This window comes from Paramormyrops kingsleyae, chromosome 14 (genome assembly GCF_048594095.1).
Source record: "Paramormyrops kingsleyae isolate MSU_618 chromosome 14, PKINGS_0.4, whole genome shotgun sequence".
In the NCBI taxonomy this organism is placed as follows: Eukaryota; Metazoa; Chordata; class Actinopteri; order Osteoglossiformes; family Mormyridae; genus Paramormyrops; species Paramormyrops kingsleyae.
The window spans coordinates 2,113,878-2,138,729 of record NC_132810.1 but is presented as its reverse complement, the minus strand read 5'-3'; the positions used below and the strand labels follow the sequence as shown (position 1 = coordinate 2,138,729).

At 41.1% G+C, this 24,852-nt stretch overlaps 1 protein-coding gene across 3 annotated transcripts in view; it reads right to left on the bottom strand.

Moving 5' to 3' along the window:
• slc24a4a (solute carrier family 24 member 4a) overlaps nt 1-24,852 on the bottom strand; it is a 62,763-nt gene that overhangs the window by 5,912 nt on the left and 31,999 nt on the right. For 2 of the 3 annotated variants that reach the window (XM_072699042.1, XM_023825344.2), the window contains exons 3-12: nt 9,361-9,437; nt 7,616-7,690; nt 7,431-7,515; nt 7,109-7,212; nt 6,492-6,566; nt 6,257-6,282; nt 6,120-6,173; nt 4,378-4,523; nt 2,919-3,088; nt 1,205-1,340 (exon numbers count right to left, since the gene is read on the bottom strand). In XM_072699042.1, coding sequence (XP_072555143.1) covers nt 1,205-1,340; nt 2,919-3,088; nt 4,378-4,523; nt 6,120-6,173; nt 6,257-6,282; nt 6,492-6,566; nt 7,109-7,212; nt 7,431-7,515; nt 7,616-7,690; nt 9,361-9,437 — 948 coding nt within the window. The remainder of the gene's footprint in view (nt 1-1,204; nt 1,341-2,918; nt 3,089-4,377; nt 4,524-6,119; nt 6,174-6,256; nt 6,283-6,491; nt 6,567-7,108; nt 7,213-7,430; nt 7,516-7,615; nt 7,691-9,360; nt 9,438-24,852) is intronic. The other variant, XM_023825345.2, reaches the window with a different exon arrangement.

Here is a 24,852-nt window from a genome sequence, read left to right as displayed (position 1 = left end):
TAGATGAATGGTGGGGGGAACAATCAAAATGCAGAGAGGGGGCACTGACTTAGAAAAATTATGCGTGCTGTTACGATTGTTTATAAAGTGCATCATTATCCCACAAACAAGCTAACAGATCAACTAACCTCAGGAAATATGTATCCATCACATGATAGCGACTCTCTGAGCTCGAGTTCAAAAGAGCCAACGGCGTTTACCGATATAAAGCGGACAGCTAATTTGTTGAAATACTGTGGGAAAGTTGCCAACTCGCAGCAACCACGCACACGACGCATCCCAACAAGCTTGCGCTACGTTAGCTAGCTCGCGCTCACCCAGACAATCGATCAAGTGGGTTTGTGAGGATTTGAAAATGTGGGATCGAAACGTGACTTCGGTTTTAGCGCATTATGCTGGCCTGCATTATGTTTTAGTATCTCAAACAAAAAAACAAACAAATGAATAAAGAAGATAATTAAAATTAGGCCTTAATCATCACTGAGGGGATGAGGTAGTCCATCTTACCAGGCGACACCCCCTCACACCCCCCCACGGCGCCAGGCCTGAATAGCATGTATCATTAAATGGGCTGTCAAAAACAGCCATCTTATTTACAATGTTATTAGAATGGTCAGGCCTCTGTATTATGCAGCTTTATTTTTATACTTTGTGTGACCTAGTTGTAATAAAGAACAGACATTGATAATTGTTTTAAAATACATTAAATGTGCAATTAATCATGATTATATTAAATGATTGGCAGCCTTAAAAAAAACACTAAATCAGTGATAGTAATCAAACATCAGCTTTTTCCCATCAGTACAATAAAAACTGGAGTTATATTTGAACTAGCATAAATGCTGTTGGGTTAGTATAGTACTTGATATGTTAAAAAATATATTTTCTATTTTTAAAGGCATTCTAATGAATTCAGTCAATTTAAATTGTGAGTTTCTTTGAAAGAGAATAAACTGAGTTTTGTTCTCATATAAACTCTGAGCAGCTTGTTTTATATACCATATTGTGTTAGTGGCCTCCAGTCGTCAATATATGGTATTCTGTCGATTGAGTTTTATTAAATTCTAAAATGGGCTTTAGAAATGGAGCTGGGATGTAACTTCACTGAGTTTCAAGCCGCTGACTCAAAGAAGATTTAATTATGCTCCTTCCTTGCTAAGCTTCAGACCCGCTTGCTAATCTGATCCCCAAGAAGGACACCTACCTGGCCAGATGAAGGGGGAGGACAGCTCATTCTCAGCTTCCTCAGGCTGCTTGTCCTCCACCACGGTGCCATTCTCAATTTCAGGTTTTCCATCCACGACAGCAGCTTCAACGCCATTTGAAGCCTGGCCCATCCTCTGTCGCTACCCAGAAATCAGGCGCCCAGAAGCGGCACGGAGGAAGGGAAACAATGTGAGACTCGATACACGCCGAAGGCTCGGGTTACTCCAATTATCTCTGATTCCACCTGGAATTGATCGGAGATCAATAGGTATGTAAGATCTGATCCTGAACTAATGGCGTTGATGGGGAACTCTTCCTCTGCCACAGGAGCCAACATACTCATATACCAGCAGAAATCCTATTAGCATTACGGTTTTAGCTGCAAATAAGACAAACTTTCCTGCTGTTTTCAAATGGGTGATATGAAACATTACAATGTGGGTGCAAATGTCCATGCTGAAAAGGCAGCCAATAAGAATGGCAAAGGCATCCGACAGATGGAGTTTATTGTGGATGCAGATACATATATATATATCTTCTGTGAGAAAACCAACAAGAACTTCGTATATTGTACTTCATGTATTACAGTTATACTTGAGACCCCTACCACTAAATCTTTCACTTCATCATGAATCAGTTGACTTAAAGGTATACAATAGATTTAACTTTAATTTTTTAATTAAAAATAAAAAAGCTAAATAATAATACACAAGTGGATTTGCTCAAACCCTATTTAGAAATTAGAGTATTGCCAAGGTGTTTATTTTTCTAATGCGTTCCACTTATTGTGGCCTGATTTGGTCCCATATTTAATGCTATTCGATTCAATAATGTTTCCAAAAATTTTGTTTTTCTGAAAGAACAAAACTAATTACAATAAGTGCACACCTTTTCATTATACTTTTTAATAGTTAAAGATCAGAATCAGAATTAGAAAAACTATTGATCCCAGGGGGACATTCATTAAAGATTCATTTTAGGAAATATCGCTTAGTATTTTTTTTGCTGAACAACGCCTTCAGATTTCAAGTTTCAAGTGTTTATTGTGAACTGTGTTCCGAAGAGCACAGTGAAATTCTTGTACCGTAGTTGCAGGGGAGGGGACAGGTTCATGGTTGACAAAAACAGGACAAAAAACAGTGCTATACAGGACAATAACTGTACAGACAAAAAACAGTGCAACACGGGGAGTAAAACAATACATATGCAACAAACAAACCAACAAACCAACAAACAGACACATAAATCAGTGAATGAATGAACAAACAAACAAAGAGGAGGTGAGGAGTGAACGCTGATAAAGCACGTTGTCGCAACCACCACACGATGAACCACCTCAGGAATGAGAACCTGAGAGCAGCAGGGTGATATCAGCACCACCCCGGTTTGGATGGAATAAAACAATGCAAAGTTTTTTTTTGGTGGCAGGAGTGCCACCAACCCTCAAATATTCCCTGAAAGTTGGAGGACCTGCTTACAGCACCGGATGTTGGGTCTCGCTCAAACGCCCAACGGAGCAGGATCACTCCTGGCATTCATGGGATGTGAACCGGCAACCAGCAAAGAGCCTTAGTCTCCCAGCTGTAACATTCCTGTTTCTCAGGCTTGGTCATCTTTGTTGCCCCTTTACCCCTGTCTACTTTCAGCCTCAGCTTCATACCCCCCGTCATCTCGAACCCTGAGCCACCCCATCACCCCATCCATTGGTGCACCTCGTTGATGATGAGACGGCTGGCCATGCGGAGGCGCGTCTTGGGTCCGAAGCGGTTGGTGATCATGACACGCAGGCCGGCTTCTGGGAAGCGGTAGTTTGGGGGACTGGAGTTCATGATCTCATCCACCATCACCACAGAGCCTCGGCTGTGAGTTTTGCTGGGCTTCACTGCAGGCGAATAGATGCTTGTCAGGGTGAAGCACTGAGGCGCTAAAAACAGCTCTGCACATTCACAGGGGCATGCAAACTCAGCAGCACTGACATTTGCTCCAATCGAAACACTGATAAATGCACATTTACGTGGCGAGGTACAGTTAGATAATTTCTCTGGCAGAATGGCCATTCACCCTAGTGGGCAGAGTACAAGGCCACCAGAGGCCTTAAAACAATATTATTTATTGAGATTTAACATGAAACATACTAAAAAGAACATCTGACTCATAAATTATTACTTTCAGTCAGTGGCAAATGGTAGATTAGTTCCATGAATATATTCTTTAAGAGATTTCATTATATATAACGGAAAATCACTATTATCGTTTATTGTTGTTGTCATTAATAAAAATATTACCTGAAAAAGCCATTGTCAAAAAACAATTATTTCAGGACATTGTTTTTCTATGTATCCAGCCAGCAAGTTCACATACCTAAGAACCAGAAAAAGCGTAACACAAGACACTGCAAGGAAACACACAGCAAGACACTGAAAGACATAAGCGACACTTAGCTTAGTAAGGCTAAACAGACAGGCTTCAGCAATTAGTCACAAATATTTGTTAAAGCAGGGTAGCTTAGAGAAATTAGAAGTTGGCTGACACTACTGCAGTCTATATTTGCATCTGCTGTAAACAGGATATGTGAAATTACTGGACAAAAACAATAAGGCAGAGAGAGATTAAGAGAAAAAACAGTCAAAGGCGGAACTGAAAGTGTTTCAAAGCAGCGGAATGCGAGCTGGTTTGGAAAGTGCTCCACCTTCCTACAGCAGTGTATTACAGCAGAAGAGACACAGAACGTTGTCAATTTTTAGCTATTCAGTGCTGTAGATAAGATATTACTATATGTATCATTTCTGAACAGCGTGTGAAGGTGCAGTTTGCAGGAACATTAATGCATTGACCCTTGATTATAGTGATACAACCAAATTTTGGTCACCAGGCCTCCCCCCATCCACCCGGCACAACAGAAACTGTCCATGGGAGTCTTACATACAGAAAAATGTTCTGAGGGCAGAAGGAGAGATTCAGAGAGATAACCAATCAAATTGTAGCGGAAGTGGGTCCAAGCAACTAGAGGAGGTGGGACCAACCAGTCAGTTGCTTTCACTCACCTCCTATAACAATCTGATTGGTTATCACTCTGGACCAATCATTGGGCCTTCTGCCCTCAGAATATCTTTGTATAAGTAAAGCCCCCAGAGACCCAAAGTGCAGCAGAGCCTGTCTGGTTACCCTTACCTGCACACAGCAATGGCAATGTAGGGTCATCCCATATATCGTCATAACATGCATTACCATCCTCCAGCTCGTTGCTGACTGTGTTACCGTTGGCGATGTGCTTATCCTCTTTCCCTGTGAAGTATTCCTGCATACGCGAGTTAAATCTGGGCAAGAGAAACCGTTTGATTAGAAGCGATTCTCCCTGTGATTCATATTACTAATATTCTCAACATGACAACAACTTCAATAACAATGACTCCTCTAGGTGCCTTTCATGTACGTGAGAGTGCGTGGCATGCAAAAGAGTCTGAGGTAGCTGGGAATCATTTAAAGATACCAGCGAGTGATTCCAAGATCACTCTGCAAATCATTTTTAAACTATATTACAAATATTCAGAGCTGAACTTGTCAGGACCGCTGAAGACACGACGGGAAGTATACGGGGTAAACTCGGGTTTATTAGAGGGAGAACACAATCGGGGGCACAGAGAGATGAAAGCGACTACAAGACTTTAATGAGAAGACTGAGGAAAGACTAACTGGGAAGCACTACACTCAACTGGACAAGACCAGAAACAGCTGATCACATGAGGATTCCACACAAGGTTAACAAACTTTAAACTTTAAACAAACTGGTTTATCTGTGTATTTTAGTGCTTCCCAGTTAGTCTTTCCTCAGTCTTCTCATTAAAGTCTTGTAGTCGCTGGCGTCTCTCTGTGCCCCCGATTGTGTTCTCCCTCTAATAAACCTGAGTTTACTCCGTATACTTCCCGTCGTGCCTTCAGCAGTCCTGACAAGTTCAGCTCTGAATATTTGTTATATAGTTTAAAAATGATCTGACATTACAAAAAAAATTCCACACAATCCACAATCCAATTAAATGGTTAGGGATACAACTCACTGGCTGCGAACCACTGCTTTAAATCACCTACAAATTACTGCTGATAAATTTAAATTTAATTGTACTTTATTCATCTTACTCTCCGTAAGAGCTGCATTCAGATGTATATGTAGGTGAAAGAAAATATCACACCAGATCAGCTAGTATCCAGCACCTGTTGGGGTTAAGGATTTTGCTCAAGGGCCTAACTGTGTTACGAATACTCTGCCAATCACGGGATTTGAACCCACAACCTTCCACACAGACCACTAAGCCAATGAGAGGCACCCCGGCCATAGAGATCATAATGAATATTCATATATAAAGCTTAAGACTTTAGGGAGATGTTTTAATATCTCATACAAGAAATTCAAGATATCTCAAAATTAATATCTATTTCTATTATTCAAAAGGACCTTTTAAGATATATGAAATATTTCTACAATTCTATAAATCATTTAGTGATGTCTTTAAATCATCTTATTATGTCTAAATGGTAATTTCCTTGCATTTCTGCACTTTGAGGTGGAAAAACTTTTTCACAGTATTAATGAGGTAAATTTTGAGCCATCAATTACAAAGAAAACCACTTATGGAAGCAGGGGATAAAGCGGCCGAGTGAGGAGAATTCTGGGTAAATTAATGACACGCAGATTAATTATAAACAGACTGTAACTGTAGTGCATATACAGACATGCCAGGATGAAGAATCACACAGTCCCAGCTTCTTCTCCTGGGCTGCGCCCATCATATTTACCACTAATGCCATTGTGTCCCATTGCAATCCCATTATATACTACAGCATTGAAGCTTTCCTCCGATGTCACATGACTCTCAGAATGTGAGGACAGAACCAGGTTCCCCAGCTGGATGACTCACTTCATGATCACAATGTATCCCAGGTACATCAGCACCAGCACCAGACCCTCCCACCTAAGGCAGAAGGGCAGCCAGTGAACTCTCCACATACGCAGCAGGCCAAAGACGTGCTGGTCTTAAAGTAGAGAGATGCTTACCACACGATCTTCTCATCGTAGATGAACTGCAAGAGGGGAGGAGGGAACACTGTCATTCTTCTCGCGACGTTAATGATTCAGCCGTGTGCTTTGACGAGTGCGTTATTGGAGAAGGAGTGCAAATGTAAGTGCGAAGAGATCATGCACCTGCGCATGCAGTTTTGGAACTACAAGGGCAAAGGTTTGAGAGGTGACACTGCAGAAGTCTTTGCACGACCTGAGAAGCGTGACTCACCACGATCAGAGCCACCACGGACAGGGTGTAGTAGAGAGAGTCACGGAACACTGCGTAGCGGGTGAGGTACACCACCTGGGGCATGGGAGAGTAACAGAGACTCTCATGCTTAATGTTGTATACGTACAGCTCTGGACTGCTTTTTTAAAATATCTGCATTTTTACATCCTGTGAGGCAGGCTGCTTCCAGGCTCAAAGTGTCTAAGACAAGCCAGGTAGAGGGCAGAAGCAACTTTCTAATGTCAGAGGTCACCATCAACTTATCCAGCAGTGTTTATAAACTGGAGGATGACCTCAAATGACCTTCAAAAAGATTGGGAAACTTTAAGGGGTGTGAAGTGCACTGCTAGAACAATTCATAACAGGCTCCTGGAAGCAGAACTGAAGACCCATAAAGCAAGGAAGAAGCCTTCTCATCAGTGAGAAACCAGGCTGGAGTTTGCAACAAAAATTTTTTATATTTTACGCAGGTGTGAACCAATAAATTGAGAAATGAGGAAAACTGAACATTTTGCTGTGGTCTCTTAATTTTTTTTCCAGAGCTGTAACTACATCATACATCAAACAGGTTGGCGTACAGGAGGCAAGAGGAGCTGTACTACAGGAGAGCCACAGACCTGGCCAGCAAAGATCCCACACACGCCAATAATGCAGAGGATGTTGAAGACGGCAGAGCCAACGATCGTGCCAACTCCTACGTCTCCATGGGTAATAAAGACACCTGATGGACGGCAGAAGGTGTTGATGATCACAGTCAGAGATCTACAGCGGGACTGCCTGCTGTGCATGTGTGAGAAAGATATTAAGCTTCCCGACTCAAGGTGAGTGCCCTAGCCATCTGGGAAAGTACTGCACTTATTTGTCTGTTGGATGCTTTTTTTAATTAATTCGCGGAACAACTGTATATATGGCCGACAAAAAAACAGTCTTTCTTCCCACCTATGATAGAGGCAAAAAGTTCTGGAGCTGAACTTCCCGCCGCCATAAACGTGGCCCCAGCAACGTCCTCACTCATGTGAAGTTTCTGCGGGTAGGAGAGTAAAGAGAGGGAATGAGACCACAGAGTGGGCATGTGACTCAGCAATCCGGTCCAACTCAACATGGATCCTCTGTGAAGTTCCCACCTCACAGATCTTCTCAAGTGACGTCACAAAGAAGTCATCACAAACGATGGCCAGGGCCAGGAACATGTAAAGTGCCTGAAACGATTAAAGAAAGTGTAAGTTTACTAACCTCACAGCAGGACTAAAAAAATGGTCATTTAAAATTATAGCTATCATGCTGCTGTACCGGATTCAACTTAAGTACTGTAACATTATTCACCTGGTATTCATTCATAGCACTTAATCGTTTCCACAGTGTAGCTGTTTTTTTCTTTTTTGCAAAGGAAGCACTGTCAAATTGAATTAAAAGTAATTTTAACATTTTACCGAAGAAAAAAAAGAAATGCAATATGGGAACAATTTAGCTATTGGTTTTTGAATTGGATAATTGTCAAATTGAATTGCTTTATTTCTTTAGATAACTGCCTTTCATTTAGTCGTTTGCATGATGAAATTTCCCTAGAGTCCCTAAGAAGCTGTCAACTCCATAACGATAATTTGGTAAAGCACCCAAAAATAAATCTCACAGTTTTAATGAAAGACTAGAAAAAAATGCCACGATCCCTTTGAGAATCAGATGTAAAATTAAATATTTCTTGTGGCATTGGAAGCGGGAAGTCAAAAATGTAAATTTTGCTCTTTAATTGAACTTGGCTGCACAATCTTTATGAAGACAGCACATTTCCCAACAAGCCTAACCCCACTATCTAAAGGCAATGAACCCCGCCCTACCTACTGTAATTCTAACCAAACTATTGACATTAAAAACAAGAGGCAGCATGCTGTCTGTTGAGCCTGGCTTTGAGGTGGTGTGACCTTCATGTAGGCCAGGGAGGGGCACTGGGTTCTGGCGACTGGCGACTGGAGTGGCTAAAGCAACATGAGGTGTCACGCCCTCTACAGGGGCCCCTGTGCTAGTACAGGGTCAAAGGATCCAGGGACCTCAATGTCCAATAGGCAGTGCAGCACCTCAAAGAACACATCTCTTCCTCTAGGGGTCCTGCCTGCCTGGGTGCACCCTGACACCGTCTACCGTAGGCACTCTCCTGCCTGCCGCTTTCCCTGGTTCTGATGAGCAAACCAGTGGACCACCTTCAGACACTGGATCTGCTCCCGTTCACACAAGATGGAGCTTGTCTGAGTCGATCCATGTCAATTCCTGCATGGTGAAGCAGCATGTCCATAGGACCAAGGGCAGATGGAGGATAACTGTGCCCCCCCCCCCCCCATCTGCACCGCCGGCCACATCGCCAGTGTTTAGTTCCCTGTTGCTCGGGGTTGGGCAGGGTGGAGTGTGTCCTTCTCACTTGCAGGAAGTGACACCTCCTGAAAGTCCTTCCTCTGGTCGATGAACAGATTTTCCGGGCAGCAAATTGAGAGATTATCTCAGACACCAGCTTCAAACCCATCGTCATGGTGATGATCAAAGGGCGTAACTTTGGTTTGAACATTGGAGGGGTTGAGGTCTCCGCCCATTTAGGGGGAGACATGACTATTGAAGGGGAATGTATTAGCCGGTTTTGATTATTGGGGGGGGGGGTTACAACCCCTCTGTATTATTTAGGTTCCCTAAAACAGTGTTAAAATCAGGGAAAATTACAGATTAACATGCATAACTCTTAGAGAGCAATCAAACATGTGGTGCAGGACATGCGATCTCTAGGATGATGCGGCACAGTTCAGACAATGTGGAAGGCGCATGCTGCTGGAGGATCAATGCGACAGAATGAGAATCAAGGTAGTCAAACGGGTCAAAGATCTCATACCGCGGTAATGTGCAGCAAAACGCCTCCCTGCTTGCGCTCCCGGTTGGTGAACAGGTCTTCCGGAAACTCGTGGATAGCTAAAACATAAAATAAACAAATAAATGCATTAACAAAAACATGTTAAAATATGGAACTCCTCCATCTTGCCTTGAACTGCACCAAGGATACTGGCAGGAGGAATAAATTTACCTTCCGCCAGTCAATGTTTCATAAGGACGTGCAACATAGGGTTATGCTGGCTGGAGCCTATCCCAGAATACACGGGGGGAGGGGAACCAGTTCACTGCAGGGTATGCTTAACCCATTTATATTCTGATTGGTCAGGCATCACCTGACCATACAGCTCCCCTAGATAATCAAAACAAAGTGTACAGTATAGATGCAATTCTTACCACAAAGGCGGCAAAAATAGCCATATTTTGCGTAATTTAATATAGGGGACAACATAAGGACTCTTCAGTCAATTGGTATATTTCAATCGAGTCCATGAGTTAATGACGACGTGGCAAACTGGATGAGGTTATAATAAATGAGACTGTGTCTCTTGAGAAACATAAAGTTAAAATTGACTAGAGTGCAAAAATTCCTACTGGCATGGCTGCATATCTTTAAAAGTTTATTTTTATGCTGACAAGGCTTAAGACAACACTGTCATAATTAAGATCATTTGCTGAAGGGAATCTCTGTTTCCAGTTTGTGTTAATCTCTGGTTGGGATTAAAGGGGATTATCTTTTAGGTACAAGACAGAAGATGTAATGTGCTTAAAGGCAGTGTAAGAGTTGCAGAATGACGGACTTTTGGGATGGAGACAGTGAGTGACTCCTCATCCGTATGTGTTGTCAGCTGTCAGGGGACCGGAGGAGCCGCCTGCTGAGGTCTGCCGTAACATTGGCATGGAAGACCTGGCGTCACTCACTGTCACAGCTTCCAGAAAGCCTGTGTGCATGTCACGATTTGGGAAGAGAGCACTCGGGGCGTACAGAGACATCCACTCGCCTGAACGTCTAATAATACATCATCACAGCGCAGGGGTGGCACCAGAGACGTATGGACAGGGGGTTAGCCGTCATTAGGGGGTCTGATTTTAATGAAAATGAATGAGAACACACTATTTCAACTAATTACTGTACAATTATTTAGGAGCGGGTAAAGAACATTTTGAGGATCTAAAATCCCCTTCAAACAGCCCAAGTGACCCCCTTGCCACAGCCTAATGTGCATTTTTGAATGTAATGACCAAATCCCAAGCCACACACAAAGGAGTCAGAAATGAGAAAAGAGCTGCAAATTCTCAGATAGCCCAGTGGGGTGATGTAACTAATATACAAAAACAAAATGTCACATATAAATATATATATATATATATATACACACACACTGGAAAAAACAGTGTAGCCAGAGAACTAAACCCATTTTTTTTTAATAAGAAGTTATTAAAGGTAGAAGGGAACAGGCTACAGCGCAGATGATGTATAATTCTGGAAGAAAGAAAACTGTGAAAGAAATGCTGTATTTATCTGAATACTGATCACACCACAGAGCACAAGTCACAAAACGCATTTAAATTTAATGCAAGTGAAAACTGAAGCCGATAAATGTAGCTGAGCTGATGATGCTGTATATTATTATCACACTGCAATGGAATATACGTTCCTCAGCAATGTGTTTTGTATTCAAAAGAGTCTGAAAACAGTCTAGTATTGTGCAAATTCACCTTTCTGAAGACCACCATGGCCTCAGCACTGGTGTGACAGTGTTAATTTGTCGCTCATTTGCACTGTAACATGGCTGATAATTTGGTCCGTCCTTTTTACTTAATAAGCATATCAACAATTAAAATTAATTACAAATTCTTAATGTGAAGAAATCACAGACAGAAATTTCTCTGTTCTAACACGAAAATGTAAATCTTTTACAAGTCATGCTTCCATTTAATAGACCACGCCTAACGAAAGCTGCCAATATGGCTCTTAAAACATGAGGTAAGTCCAGTGCGGGTCGACCTGGACGGCCGCCCAGAGTGCCGTCTTCTGCCGGGATGCCGACGCCATGCATCCTCCCAGCAAGCTGCACCACCTGTGCCCCCCGTTCCCCGCCCCCCCCAGCCTAGGGTTTCGACCGGCACTGAGCGAGCCATCCGATTTTTCTTGTCTTCTTTCACACTTGTACCATGAATGGTTTTTGTTCCTGAGAACTTCGCTTTCACTGCCATGCAGGTTGCTGGTGATGCATCACTCCTGAAGGGTCCTTCCCGCCACATCTGACGTCGTCCATCCATTCCGCCGTGACGCAGGTCCGCCTCAGACTCCACAAGCAGGTATCGTCAGGTTGCCACTGGTACCAATCCAGTTCTGCTCCCACGGCCTGTCCTTAACAGGTATTGTTTACAAACACATCAAGCAACTGAAGAGGAGAGGTCACACCCCCAGGACCAGAAATCGGAGCTGTTTTGTTTTTCTTTGTTTTGGTTTTGGTCACATTATAATTGTTGACCTACTGACCTTTACCAGCAATATATCCACTTATATCACTTATACCAGCAATATATCCAAAACACAGTATTACTGTACATATTCCTCTCTCTCTCTCTCTCTCTATGTAGAGAGAGATAGAGAGAAAGTGAGATTTGCCATTTTTGTAATAATGTAATATACACATTACTTATTTAGTACAGGCCGTTAAAAAGCAATGCATAAAAAAAAAACAATAAAACGAGACACTGACATTTTCTGAGGGGCAGAACCAAAGGCGATCCTAGGGACACCGGGGCCAAAGGGCTCCATGGGGCCAAAGGGCTCCACGGGGCCAAAGGGCTCCACGGGGCCAAAGGGCTCCACGGGGCCTCCAACATGACGAAATTTCAGACCATTATTTTAATGTGAAGTCTAAATGAGTAATATCATCAAACATAATTTAATAAACTAAATTCCTTTATCTTCACTTTACTGTGAAAAAACAATACACAAAAAAAGGAGATTTGTCATTGCGATGTGCAGTGTGAGCTGGGGCCCCGATGACTGTCTGCCTTGCCTGTCCTGTCCCGACGCCTCAGAGGATAACAGCAGAAGTATTTATGACAAAGTCACCAAACAGACTTCAGGCAGGTTCACAGCTAGGGGGCTGCATTTAACAGCCGGAGGGCCTATTCTGAACATGCAGCATGCTTTGTGCTGTACCTTTAAGATATCGGTGTCATTAAGCTCGCAATACCTGAACATTTTTCCAAAAAAAAAAAAAACTAATTTCCAAGAAGGGGAGAGACTAGTTAAGGTCCACTGATATCAATGAGCAACTTTTATTGCAAAAAAAGAACTCTCCCCTGTGATACTGTAAATCTTTGTAATAATCACACCGGGCACATTTTAAAGCTCTGCATAAAAATACAAATTAAATTAAATAACATTTTTGCTGACATGCTTACAGAAGAACACAAAATAAATGGTTACATGCAGCTTATTTTATGTTTCTCTTCGAATGTTAGTATTGTGGACGCTACTGCAGTATGCAGTTTAAATAATTTCCAAACACAAATCCCAGGGACCTGACAGCTGCTTTAGGGGAGATTAAAGCGGTTATTCACAGCTCTTTACCTTATATATTACATATTCTGGAAAGCTAGAAATAACTAATGTAATGCCAATTTGTAAAAAAGGAGGACAAAACGAATCCTGCCTACCAGACACAAACGGTGCCTCGCTTGAAATAACGCTATGGAGACTATAATGTGTTGCAAAGTAAAACTACTTAATAAGGAACAATTTGTTAAGGCACAAGTAGCATGAAAGGCTGGAAAGGCAGATCAGTGTGACGTTGAATTTCTTTGATGCATCAATGACAGTTAATCTTAAGGCTATGATACGATTTATTGGACTTTCACAAGTTATTTGATTAAATCTTACGTAAAAGCAGAAGCTACATTATCTGGATTTGGACATTGATAAACTAGAGCAAATAAAGATTTTTTTTATCCTAGAAATAACATTCTGTAGCCTTGTTCCTTGTTTCTACTGCTGTAGAAAAGAGTGCTGTGAAAGGGGGTGGTTGGATGGATTCAGGGCCCCCTAAATTGGACTAATCTGGGTTGGAAGCCCGATGTAATATGCTTTGAAATGTCTAGCAGCATTCCTGGGTGCAGATCAATGCTGCTGCACACTGACTAGAATGATAGCTGGTATGGTATTCTGAGATGTCCTGAATTGATATCAAACATCCTAATTGGGGCTCATCCAGCCGTTTTTCAATTGATCGGTATCAGCTACCACAGACCCATCTGAAGCCCAACCTATTTCATTTCTTGCGTTCACCTGATTTACGTCAATTACTCCGATTGTAAAGTTCCATCGCACGCTGCAGTAAGCTTTAGGCACATGGCGCGAAACTACTATCGAGAAGTCGGCCATGTGGAGATTCTTTAAAATTAAAACTGAAAACAGTCCGATAGCTACTGCTCAAAACATTTTTGTGCAAGTGAAACTCCCATGATCTCAGCTGAAGGGCAGGGTGCAGTTTCCTAGCTAGCTTTAGGTACACACACGACATACACTGAAGTATAAATGATAACAGTTACAGTAACAACTTCTATCCTGATAGGGGTGGAATCCTAAATGATGCCAGTGACCATTCGCCCAGGGTATGAGGGGGCACTTAGCCAGACAGAAACAAGGCGTACAAACAATGCAAACCAAGCGGCACAGCTGCCCCAATCGCCAGCTCTCGCCGCAGCCGAGTGCCAATCAAGGAAACCAGATCAGAGAATCTCCTGGAAAAGATCGGTGTCACATCCGGAAACATGCAATATATTTAGTAAGGTACAGATTCTTCACTTGTGAAGCTGTTCTGCTGGCCCGTTTTTGTCTCGAAGACCTATTAAGAGAATTCCTCCTCTAGTAAGTATCCACAGGTTGTGCACGCCCAGTGTACTGTAGCTACAGATTCTGGGTCAGTGAAAAGCTGTAGAAATAATCAAGGTAAACGGTGGCTTAATGGATAGCACTGCAGCCTAATGCCTGCAGCACTGTCCGATTCCTGTCCCTGGCTCCATTTGTTTGTAATTTGTACATTTTGTCTTTGTGCTGGTTTCCTTTTTAGGTAAATCGGTGTCTCTTGTTGGCCATAGTGTGTGGATGCCACACCTGCTTCCCTCTGCTTCCTGGGACAGTCTGTTGGAACACATAAACCCTGCACTGATAGGGACAAACAGAGAAACCTTACCGTCATTCCATTTAAAACATCCTCATGCAACGTTATTAGTTAAATGTTGCCATTGTAGGTGAAATGGAACGTTATCTCTCAGACATTTTGCCCTTGATGTCTGTGCTGGGAAGGTGAGGGGCGTAATTAAGGTAAGATTATCGATTCTTTTTCGATCTGCTTTTTCGTAGCTCTCCTGTGAGAGAATTGTGGTGTGTATGTGTCTGATTATCTGAATACACACAAAAGTAGATGCTGTAAAAGTAAATTGGATACTATTGCTTTAGTCTACAACATTTCTTCAGCCAATTTAGGAGGCTTTTTACATTTATTGCTATTTAGTAAAAGCTTTGGTCCGAAGCGATGTAAAGGTGAAGGCAAATAGCACATTACAAACATACATGCTGACAAGGAGTCAACTAGGCACAAGTGCAGCTAGGGTGAATTTCCAATGAATAGCCACTTAACAGCTTAAGCAATATTGAAGAAAGATCTACTGAACATCTTACAAACTATGGCTGGGCAATATATTGATAATTTATCATATCAGGATTATGAACATTCAAAGCATCATCTTACGTGAATACAGTGAGTATCGTGGTATAGCTGAAACACTACTTTCATTGCATAATTAAAAGTTATAACGCACAATTTGTAAACAAGTTCTGTCTGTTGGAGCGATTTATCCTTATTCCTGTCATATGCTCCATAACTATTAGTGAAACAATTTGGTCATCAAAACTAGAAAAACACACCTGACATATTTTACTGTTTTCTACACATCAGTTTTAGAATATTGTGAATATCTCGATATTGTGAAAATATCTGAAAATACCGTGATATATTTAGGGATTGTCACCCAGCTTCCAGCCAAAACAGAACCTAATAAGACTGCAATTCAATGACTGGAAAATGTAACATTCAGGGACTGTTTAAGGGGATCAGGCTAGCAGAGGCATTTCTGCAAGGCTTACATGGCATTTATAAATGTGATAAGGTGGGACTGACAGTTCAGTCAAGGTAAAGGGAACATTAGCAGAGTATTCAAATATTTGTCTGGAAGGTCTGGATTCTATTTGGCCAGAGTTGATCGGGGACATGGGGGCAACAATTAAACTGCACACACACAGAGGTGCCGGCCACCCACAGGCCTAGAGGTGTGAGGCCAGGGTGCGAATCAGTCAGCCGCCCAACTGCTTTGGGAAATATGAAGCTGTAATTTTAGTGCTGCAAAGAGAATGACTAATCTGAGCTATTCGATCACCATAGCTAATAAATAGCTAAATAGTTCATATTGATTTTAATTTTTTTATTTATCAGTGTTTGTAATGTGCTATTTGCCTCACGTGTGTGTCGCTTTGCACAAAGTGTAAGCTAAACAAAGTGAATGTTAATTTTATAAGTTTCCATGAAGTTCCTCACTTGGATTAGAAAAAAGCTAAATAATTATTATGCCATAACGCAGCCTCCCTAGAGGCTGTGCCAGTCAAAATAAAGTATATTCTACTGCAAGGATGTGAATTCGATCCCTGCATTAGCTGTCTGTGGCAAGAGAATGAACACTGGCTTGTCTTCCATCAGGTGGGTTGTTCAGTGCTGGCTGTGTTCCTACAAGGCGGTGGGATGAATTAAGTGAACATCACACTCCTTCAGGTTTGATACATTTGCTCCATGGAACCTTCAGCCCACAGAGAGCGAGTGGATGACACACCAGAGCAGGCGTGTGCTAAAGCCCCCCCCCGCCCCCCGCCCCCGCAGGCAGCAGCCATGGGAGTCACCTTTGAGGGAGGGACTTAAGATGTGAATAACTACCGATTTAAGATTGAGTGAAAATGTTGAGGGGTGTCTTTAAAACATGCATCACTCTCCGCAAATGGTGAGTTTCCAAGGACCAAATGGTCACCGAAAAATATTCCGGGACACCATCGCAATAACCCCCCAGACTAATCACGATGCACATCTTGGAGCTGAAAGAGATGGTGGTGGCAGTTTTATGTCAGTCACAGGCAAACTGAAGCAGCCCATTACAGCTTGATTAAATGACATCGCCCAAGCTTTGCCCAAAAATAGCATCGATATAGATTAATAGACCAACTGGGTCAAGGTGACTTTCATGCTCTATCTCAGTCCAGTTTGTGCTATAAATTCACTGCACATCGTTTTCACTACGCAGCACGGTTACATAATGTCTGAAGCTAACTTAAGATTGTTAAAAAAAAATGTGACTTTGTATTCACACTTTGTGGGTCAGGTGGAGCAGTAGGATTATCAATATGCCAATATTTATGCACACATACATACACTTTTGAAATTCTTAATCACAGGAAGTAGCCATTATGAGTCTTTTTAGATGTAAAAATTTAAAAACAAAACATAGAATAATATTCTATTTCCAGGAATGTGTATATGTTAATAATAATAAGGAATATTTCCCTTAACATTGGTAAGTTAACAATGCATAAGTATCTCTTAAAGGGCCACAAATCACATCAGTCTACAATTACAAGCATTTTACATGACTAGTAATTGCAGAAGATTCACAAATACACAGTATTTACATCAATTTCTCTAATGTTATTTAAAAAGGGAGCGTCGAGCGATGGCAGGAAATTCCCTTTGATATTTGCCGTGTCTAGAGAACTGACAACAGCTCTACAAAACAAGAAAATATTGAGTCATTGCTCCGGGGGAGAAGAGGTGATGCTTGTTTGGATTTGCCCACAGACACAAACAGGGGGGGGGGGAGGATAAGCTCCAGATCTAAAAATAATTTCCAAGCTCTCCTTTTGGACACCTGACGGGGCTGCTTAGGGAGGAAATGAAGGCCCAGCACTTTGGTTCATCTCTCTGTACCCCAATCAAGCGCCCACACCCGGCCCCTTCCCCTTTAATCCCCTGGGTAATTTTAAACCGCCCCTTTAAGCTATTTTCTTTATCCATTCTTCTTTCTGTAGCCTTTCTTTAAGATGCTGACACGCTTTTTGCATGGCTCTATGCAAACCCCTTTACGTTCCTTCCATCGTTTCTGAGCACATGCCTTAAAAACATTTTCTATTAGAAAAGTCATTTCACAGATATGACAAATGGATAGAAGTTTCAAGAGTCATGAGACGGGAACTAAAGTGGAATAAAATGGCAGGGCACAAATCCAATAAGTGCATTTTATTTATTAAAGCATAAATGCTATACTACATTCGGTTGCCCTTCTACCATCCATCAATCCATTACTTCTGCAATAAAGTTCCGTCTGTCTGCCAGTCTATATATCTACCTACCTATTTCTTCAACTCATCATGTATTCTGAAAGCAGTGGCAATCTTCCCATTTTTTTTAATGCCAGACTTGACACTTCTTCATGTGGGATCCCATAGCTATTAAAAAGCATCATATGTTTCTTTAATGTTTAGCATTTCATATGAATTTTGAGGCAGATTTATGCACGACTGGCTTGTGTTGCATATGGGAGGTTAATGCCATTTAATTATGCCAATAAGCAACAAAATAGGCGTCACAGTAAACTCACCAGAGAGAAAAAAATACACCCTGAAGTGTCACAGAATGCTTTGTGTTGTCTGGTAATATTTGAAATCCAGCTGAATATCAACTTTCATCAAGCTTTTAAACATTACTATATCAGCTTAAGACCATAATAAACTTTGTATTCCTCTGCCCTTTAAGGAAAGACAGCTTTGTTTTAGCCAAAATAACATTTGTTTAGTTTTACTTCTTGCAGCAAAATCCAAAAAGGCGTCAAAATTTTTCCAATGGCCTACTTGCCAAATGACACGGCTCCTTTCCTGGTGGAACTCACAGATTTCTTACTAGAATCCCATAGTAGGATGTAAAATTGTTGTTGCTGGACCTCGTTCTTTAGGAAATGTCAGGAATCCATTTGTCTTAGGGTAGCAAGCAGCTGGAACTTCTAAAGGTAACATTCATCCACAACCACTTATCCAGTACAAGGTCACAAAAGTCTGGGGCGTAACTCAGGAAGCCCAGGGCACGGGAGACCCTGGGGGGGCTTCCCCAACAAATAGCTACTAACCGCATTTGCATCTTGTACAGGTGGAACCATGCTACTGATTGGTGCTAACAAAAGCCTTTTGGAAAATTGCACCCCCAGATGGAAAATAATTCCATGACACAAATTCAAACACACTGCACTGGAGAGAACTGAGAACCCAGAAGGATCGTACCCAAATGGTCAGGAATCAAACCCACAATGCGGGAGGTACGAGACAATAGCAGTAACTGCTGACCACAGTTTGAAGATCAATAACTGGTAGCTGTATTCAGAAACATTCAATGTCTCTGGCTGCCATGTGGCTAAATGACAGCACAAGTCAAATCACACCCCATGATCCAACAGCTCTTCCAGAAGCCAACTGTGAGGTGCTCTGGGATCCAGATATTTTAAGCCAATAAAGGCACTGTGGGATCCAAATATTTTAAGCCAACTGAGAGAGCTATGATCCAGATATTTTGGGCTAATAGAGAGGTAATACAGAAACAGCAGCAAACTTCGCATAGCCTTCACAGATCCACAGCAAAAATATAACGACTTGGAAAAATGAAGTATACAGTAGAAAATGATACAGTACTAGACTTGCTGGAAAACTCCACATAACATACACCTACATATGGTGTCTCAACAATATGAGATTGTTCTCTAATGCCATTAGACACACTATACGGACAAAAGTATTGGGACACCTACAGGAACTTTTATGACACCCCATTCTAAATTTCTAGGCATCAATATGGAGTTGATTCCTCCTTTGCATCTATAACAGCTGCCACTCTTCTGGGAAGGCTTTCCACAAGATTTAGGAGTGTGTCTGTGGGGATTTTTGCCCATTCATCCAGTAGAGCATTTGTAAAGTCAGGCATTAATGTTGGACGTGAAGGGCTGGCTCCTTCTAATTCATCCCAAAGGTCTTCAAAGGGGTTGATGTCAGGGCTCTGTGCAGGCCAGTCAAGTTCTTCCACACTAAACTCACGCAACCATGTCTTTATGGACCTTGCTTTGTGTGCTGGGACACAGTCATGCTGGAACAGAAAAGGACCTTCCCCAAACTGTTACCACTTGCATGCAGCTGCTCAGCCATGGAAGCCCATTCCATGAAGCTCCTGGTGCACAGATTTTGTGCTGGAGTTAATGCCAGAGGAAGCTTGGAAATCTGCAGTTACTGAGTCAACAGAGCGTTGGCGACTTTTACTCACTATGCACCTCAGCATTCAGTGGCCCAGCTCTGTTACTTTACGTGGAATGACACTTTGTTCCTAAATGCTTCCATTATGCAATAATACCACTTATGGTGGGCTGTGGAATATCTGGCAGGGAAGAAATTTCACAAACTGACTTATTGCAAAGGTGGCATCCAATGACAGTACCATGCTTGAATTCACTGAGATCTTCTGAACGCCCCATTCTTTCAAAAATGTCTGTAAATATGACTGAATGGCTAGGCAATGTAGCTAATTGAAACACCTGAATGGATGGATGGACGTGTCCCTGAAAGGAGGTGTTACTTCATCCAGGAAAGCTCTGGTAAGAAGATATTTCTGTCACACTTATTCTTGCCTCAAAGAGTAATATTTTGGCAATTGTGTTCTGTGTGAAAATAACACCAATTACAAGATTTTCTTATCATTTATGAAAAAAAATATATTAAGATAACATAAACAGGAAAAATGTAAAAACCCATCAATCAACCCAACGACATCGTGTCTAGAAGGCAGAAGAGTGATCTTAGCTGGCCATTAACTCACAGCTGCTAGAATACCAAAACTTCTGGTGATTTCTGTGCAGGCAAACAGATCTGAAATGACCGAATTCCATTCTGAGATGTCTTTATGACTTCCAGACCACCAAAAGGACTTTTTGGGTAGTCAGTCCTTCGGAAGTTCTTTGTCATTTTCTTGGGCAGTAGAGTTTTAAGGGGTATTGAAAGGTATATATATAAACATTTTACTGCATTCTATCATTTGCTTACAAGCAGTTTGTTAGATTTAGATATTGGGGAATGGGATACTCCTTCTTGACTGCTTTGGCACATATCATGAAACATCCTCAGCATTCTCACAACTACAGTATAAGTGCATTTCTCAAAACTGTACATGCATACGACACAATAGTAGGATAAAGGGCAAAAAATCAATAACTCACCCAAACAACTTATGTCTCAAAATAAAATGATTCGATGAATGAATTAGTCAGTGAAACCAAGTGAAAAGTTCATCTTTGTTTAATTAAACCACAAGAGTCATAATGATTAGACATATTGTCAAAATGTCATTATAAGTACAGTATGACCCTGATATCCAAAATTCTGAATGGCAATTATTTCCCACTTTCTCACTGTCATTGGCTGAGCATCCTTCTTTAGCAAACTGTTTTTTATTCATGTCAAAGACACCAGTTTCAGAATTGCAAGGCTCTATGTTACAGTATGTCAAGTTCATTGGAAAGATAAAGCACTTGCATGAATGTATAACTTCTTCAGCATCTTCTGAAATGTTCTCGAGAGACAGTAACATAAACAAAAAGAGAAGTTTAAAAGCACTATTTAGCACAAACACAAAATGTCGATATAAAACAACAAAATGGCAACAAAAACATGCACCATGGAAACCAAAAATAGAACAATAGAGCAAATTATAGAATATATGCTTGAAATTCTGGAAGGTGGGTGACCTGCTCTGTATGTGGTAGCTGACATGACTACCTCTTACATATATAGTTTTGGATTTAAAATGATTTCACTGGTAACCTACATAATCCATTTTGAACAAGGAGGCTTAAGCAACTGATAATTATGACAAATGAAGACTACTCTATGTCATCATTTACAAACACGTGGAGGAATTGGTGGGGAACAATGGGAAATAATGTTCTGATGTGCACAGTGAATTCACAATGTCGGGGTAACACACATTATTTCACACGTTATTTGTCTTTTGAGAAATGTGCCAAACCAATTGAGAAAGACTACAAGATCCCTTATTTTAATACTCTTTGGATCATCTTCTTCCTTGATTCAGATGGGAGCCAGACTAGGAATTTTGTGTGTTGCTGTTCTGAACCTTGCAACCTTGCATGTTGGTTTTGGTACAATTCTTGGTTGCTTCACTTGCCGTGTAAATGTCATGACTAAAATCACATTAAACTAAATTCACTGAAGACCATTTATGACTAGAGATTCCACAGAAGTCTTTAGTCTTTCCCCTCAAACTGAATAAAGAAGCATTTGTTGTCTTAATTAAGTTGAATTAACTACATAAAATATAGATTCCTCTGTTTTAAGACTTTCACTAAGAATGCATTTTATTTGCACACAAATAACAGTCTTTTTATTAATGCAACAGTAAATCCTCAGGTGATATAATTAAATCATGAGATGCATTAATATCAGATTGCTGTGTAATTAATTGAGAGCTCAACTGAACTGCAAATCAGCATATATTGTAGGTAATACAAATCAAGAAACACAGACATCAGCAATCCATACTGCTTTGCCATGGATACTAGATTCGTGCAGCTAATAATTTGTGCAGCATAATTGGGTTAGTTAGAGTGAAATATTACATCCTTATTGCAACTATTTCCAGATACTATACTGTCTTGGCCGCCTTGCGCCTGTAGCCTCTGGGATGGCCTTTGGACCCCCGCGACACTGAACAGGATGAGCAGTTTCAGAAAATGGATGGATGGATGGATAATGTCTTGGTGATCCAACACAACTATCATGATTTGTATGGCTGACACTCATGTGGACTGTATATGTTGCACATGCTATAATGAAGTCCATAATGAAGTCTTGTATGTTTTGTTGTTTGTATTTTGTATGTGTTTGTTTTGTATTTGGTTTGTTTTTCTATTTATTTATAGCATGTGGCTCAGTGAGCTAAGCCTGTGTACCTATAATCAGAAGGTCGCCGGTTCAAACCCAGCCTCAGCATGTCCGCGGGTCCTTGAGCAAGGCCCTTAACCCCCAGCTCCCTGGGCACTACTGCGGGTGGCTTACTCTACAAAGAGCAAGCTGAGGAAGATGTAAAAACCACTTCCCCACAGGGATGATGAAGTATCAATTATTATAAAGAAGGATCAAATTATTTTGTTTTTTTTTAACTTGAAAACATAGGGTATGCAAGATAAGAGGATTTAGCCCCTATCTTTCTGGTTTTTAAATACTGTTGGATTTAATTGCAAGAAGAAGGACTTGTAATATTTGCAATATGCTATTGTGATTTTGATGTCATTGTATAAGGAACCGGAATAGACAAACAAACAAACAAACAAGTCTGGTAGAGGTGGCTTTTGAAAAAACACCTCTGTTACTGACTCTACTGAATTTATTTTGTAGTCAACACCTTCTTGGTCAGGGGTGGTTGGTCAATCTTATCCGCAAAGGGCCGGTGTGTTTGCAGGTTTTTGCGATAACCTTTAGGTCAGCTGCTCAAACCCAGGTGTGAGGACTCTTCAGCCAATCAGTCCTCTAATTAGTAATCTAATTAGGGAGTTGCAGCAAATACTAACCTCCCCAATGGCCCTTTTTGGAAAAGACTGGCCATCCCTGCTGTATGTGCTTCCATTTTTAATATGCGCTGAAAAGAATCACAGGGTGCAAGGTAGAGTAGCTGGGATGAGAGTCACTCACGGGCAAACTCATTACTACATTAACTCACTGAAGGACCATCCTAAGAGACTACAAGTAAAACACTAATATAGTCATATGAGCAATAACACAGCAATGCTTCAATATTATATGGCCAATAATACTGAAAGTACCTAAAAGTAGCATATCTATAAATCATGTCATTAAATTAAGCTATTCAGTCTGAGTATTTAGAGACGTTAAAAAGTTACATAAACATCAACTTCAGTTGTGTTGGGATATTGCAAGATCTTGTTCACAAACACTGAAGGATTGAGAAGGAAATCATTGTCATTATACCACCATCATCTTCAGTGGGCATTGGGTAGTAATAATAATAATAATAATAATAATAATAATAATACATTTTATATATAACACATTTTACACACAGTGTTTAATAATGTTTTCTCTATTAACAAGAATATACCTGCCAGCAATAGTGCTACATCCTGTAGTTGGTTAGGTTCAGTATAGAGTCCATGTGTCGTCTAGTTTGGGTGGCCTTGGTCAGCACCCCTGAGGGGAGAAGTAGCAGCTGATTGTGCACCTTCTAAACACAGTGGAGCCACACAGTGACAGAGCAGTGACACAAACAGCATCACACCGTCTTCCCATTTCCATGAGATACTGGTACTGTAGCTTACAGAACTCTCCTTTATTCCCACGGTGGCGACTGTGCTGGTGCTGGGTAATAAATCTACGCGGCCGTAACATTATATGGGGCTACTTTAAGGTAGCGAAGACGCTGAAAAAGTGCCTTAAATCTCTCATGCAAAATGTTATTAAAATAGTTTAGATGATGGGAGGCAATATATAGTCATATTAGGTTCTTGCCTTGTTAGAAGTTGTAGCTCCCGTTCCAATACCACTTACACTTATCCCTGGACATTCACTGGGAATTCAGCCCAGCTGCGCTCATGCCTAGCTGACTCCTCAACTGCACGTATGTCTGCAATGTGTTTGCCTCCCTTGTATGTCACTTTGGACAAACACGCCTGCTAAATATGTAAAATGGAAATATATCCAGTTTCCCAATATATCAGTCATGCTCTTTTCTCATTAAGAAGTTCAATTGACAAGTTACATGATTATTAGCTAATTATGTAAGGGACCACCCCCTGGCCCAATGACAATTGGGCAGCCAAAAATGGGTGTAGGTCTTTCCACACACTCCTGAAAAATGACGTTACAATACTATCACCTAGATCATTAACGAGACAATTTCTTGGACAAAACATCCAATACTTCTTGTTTTAAAGGAATTTCTATGAATACATTTACACATTTTGGTTACATTTTTAAATATTTGTATCCCACAATTTTAACGGTACAAGATACAGAGCAAAATAAGTAGCGTCTTGCCTATAGTTGAGTTCAAAACTTATCAAAACAAGGTAAAAAGGTTATATATCCACATGAGGTCCTTTAATAAAGCGTTAGAAATAAATGAGCTGCCAGAACAGCTTTAACGCACCATGACACAGACTCTCACCGTGTAGAGCACAACTGGAGGGATTCAACGTAATTCCTGGAAAAAAAATATGAAGGCTATTTGGCCCAGCATCTGCAGACTTGTCAGATATTCTTTCTTTTTTTAAGTGATATTCAAAAAAACATACATGTTACTAATGAATCTGGACT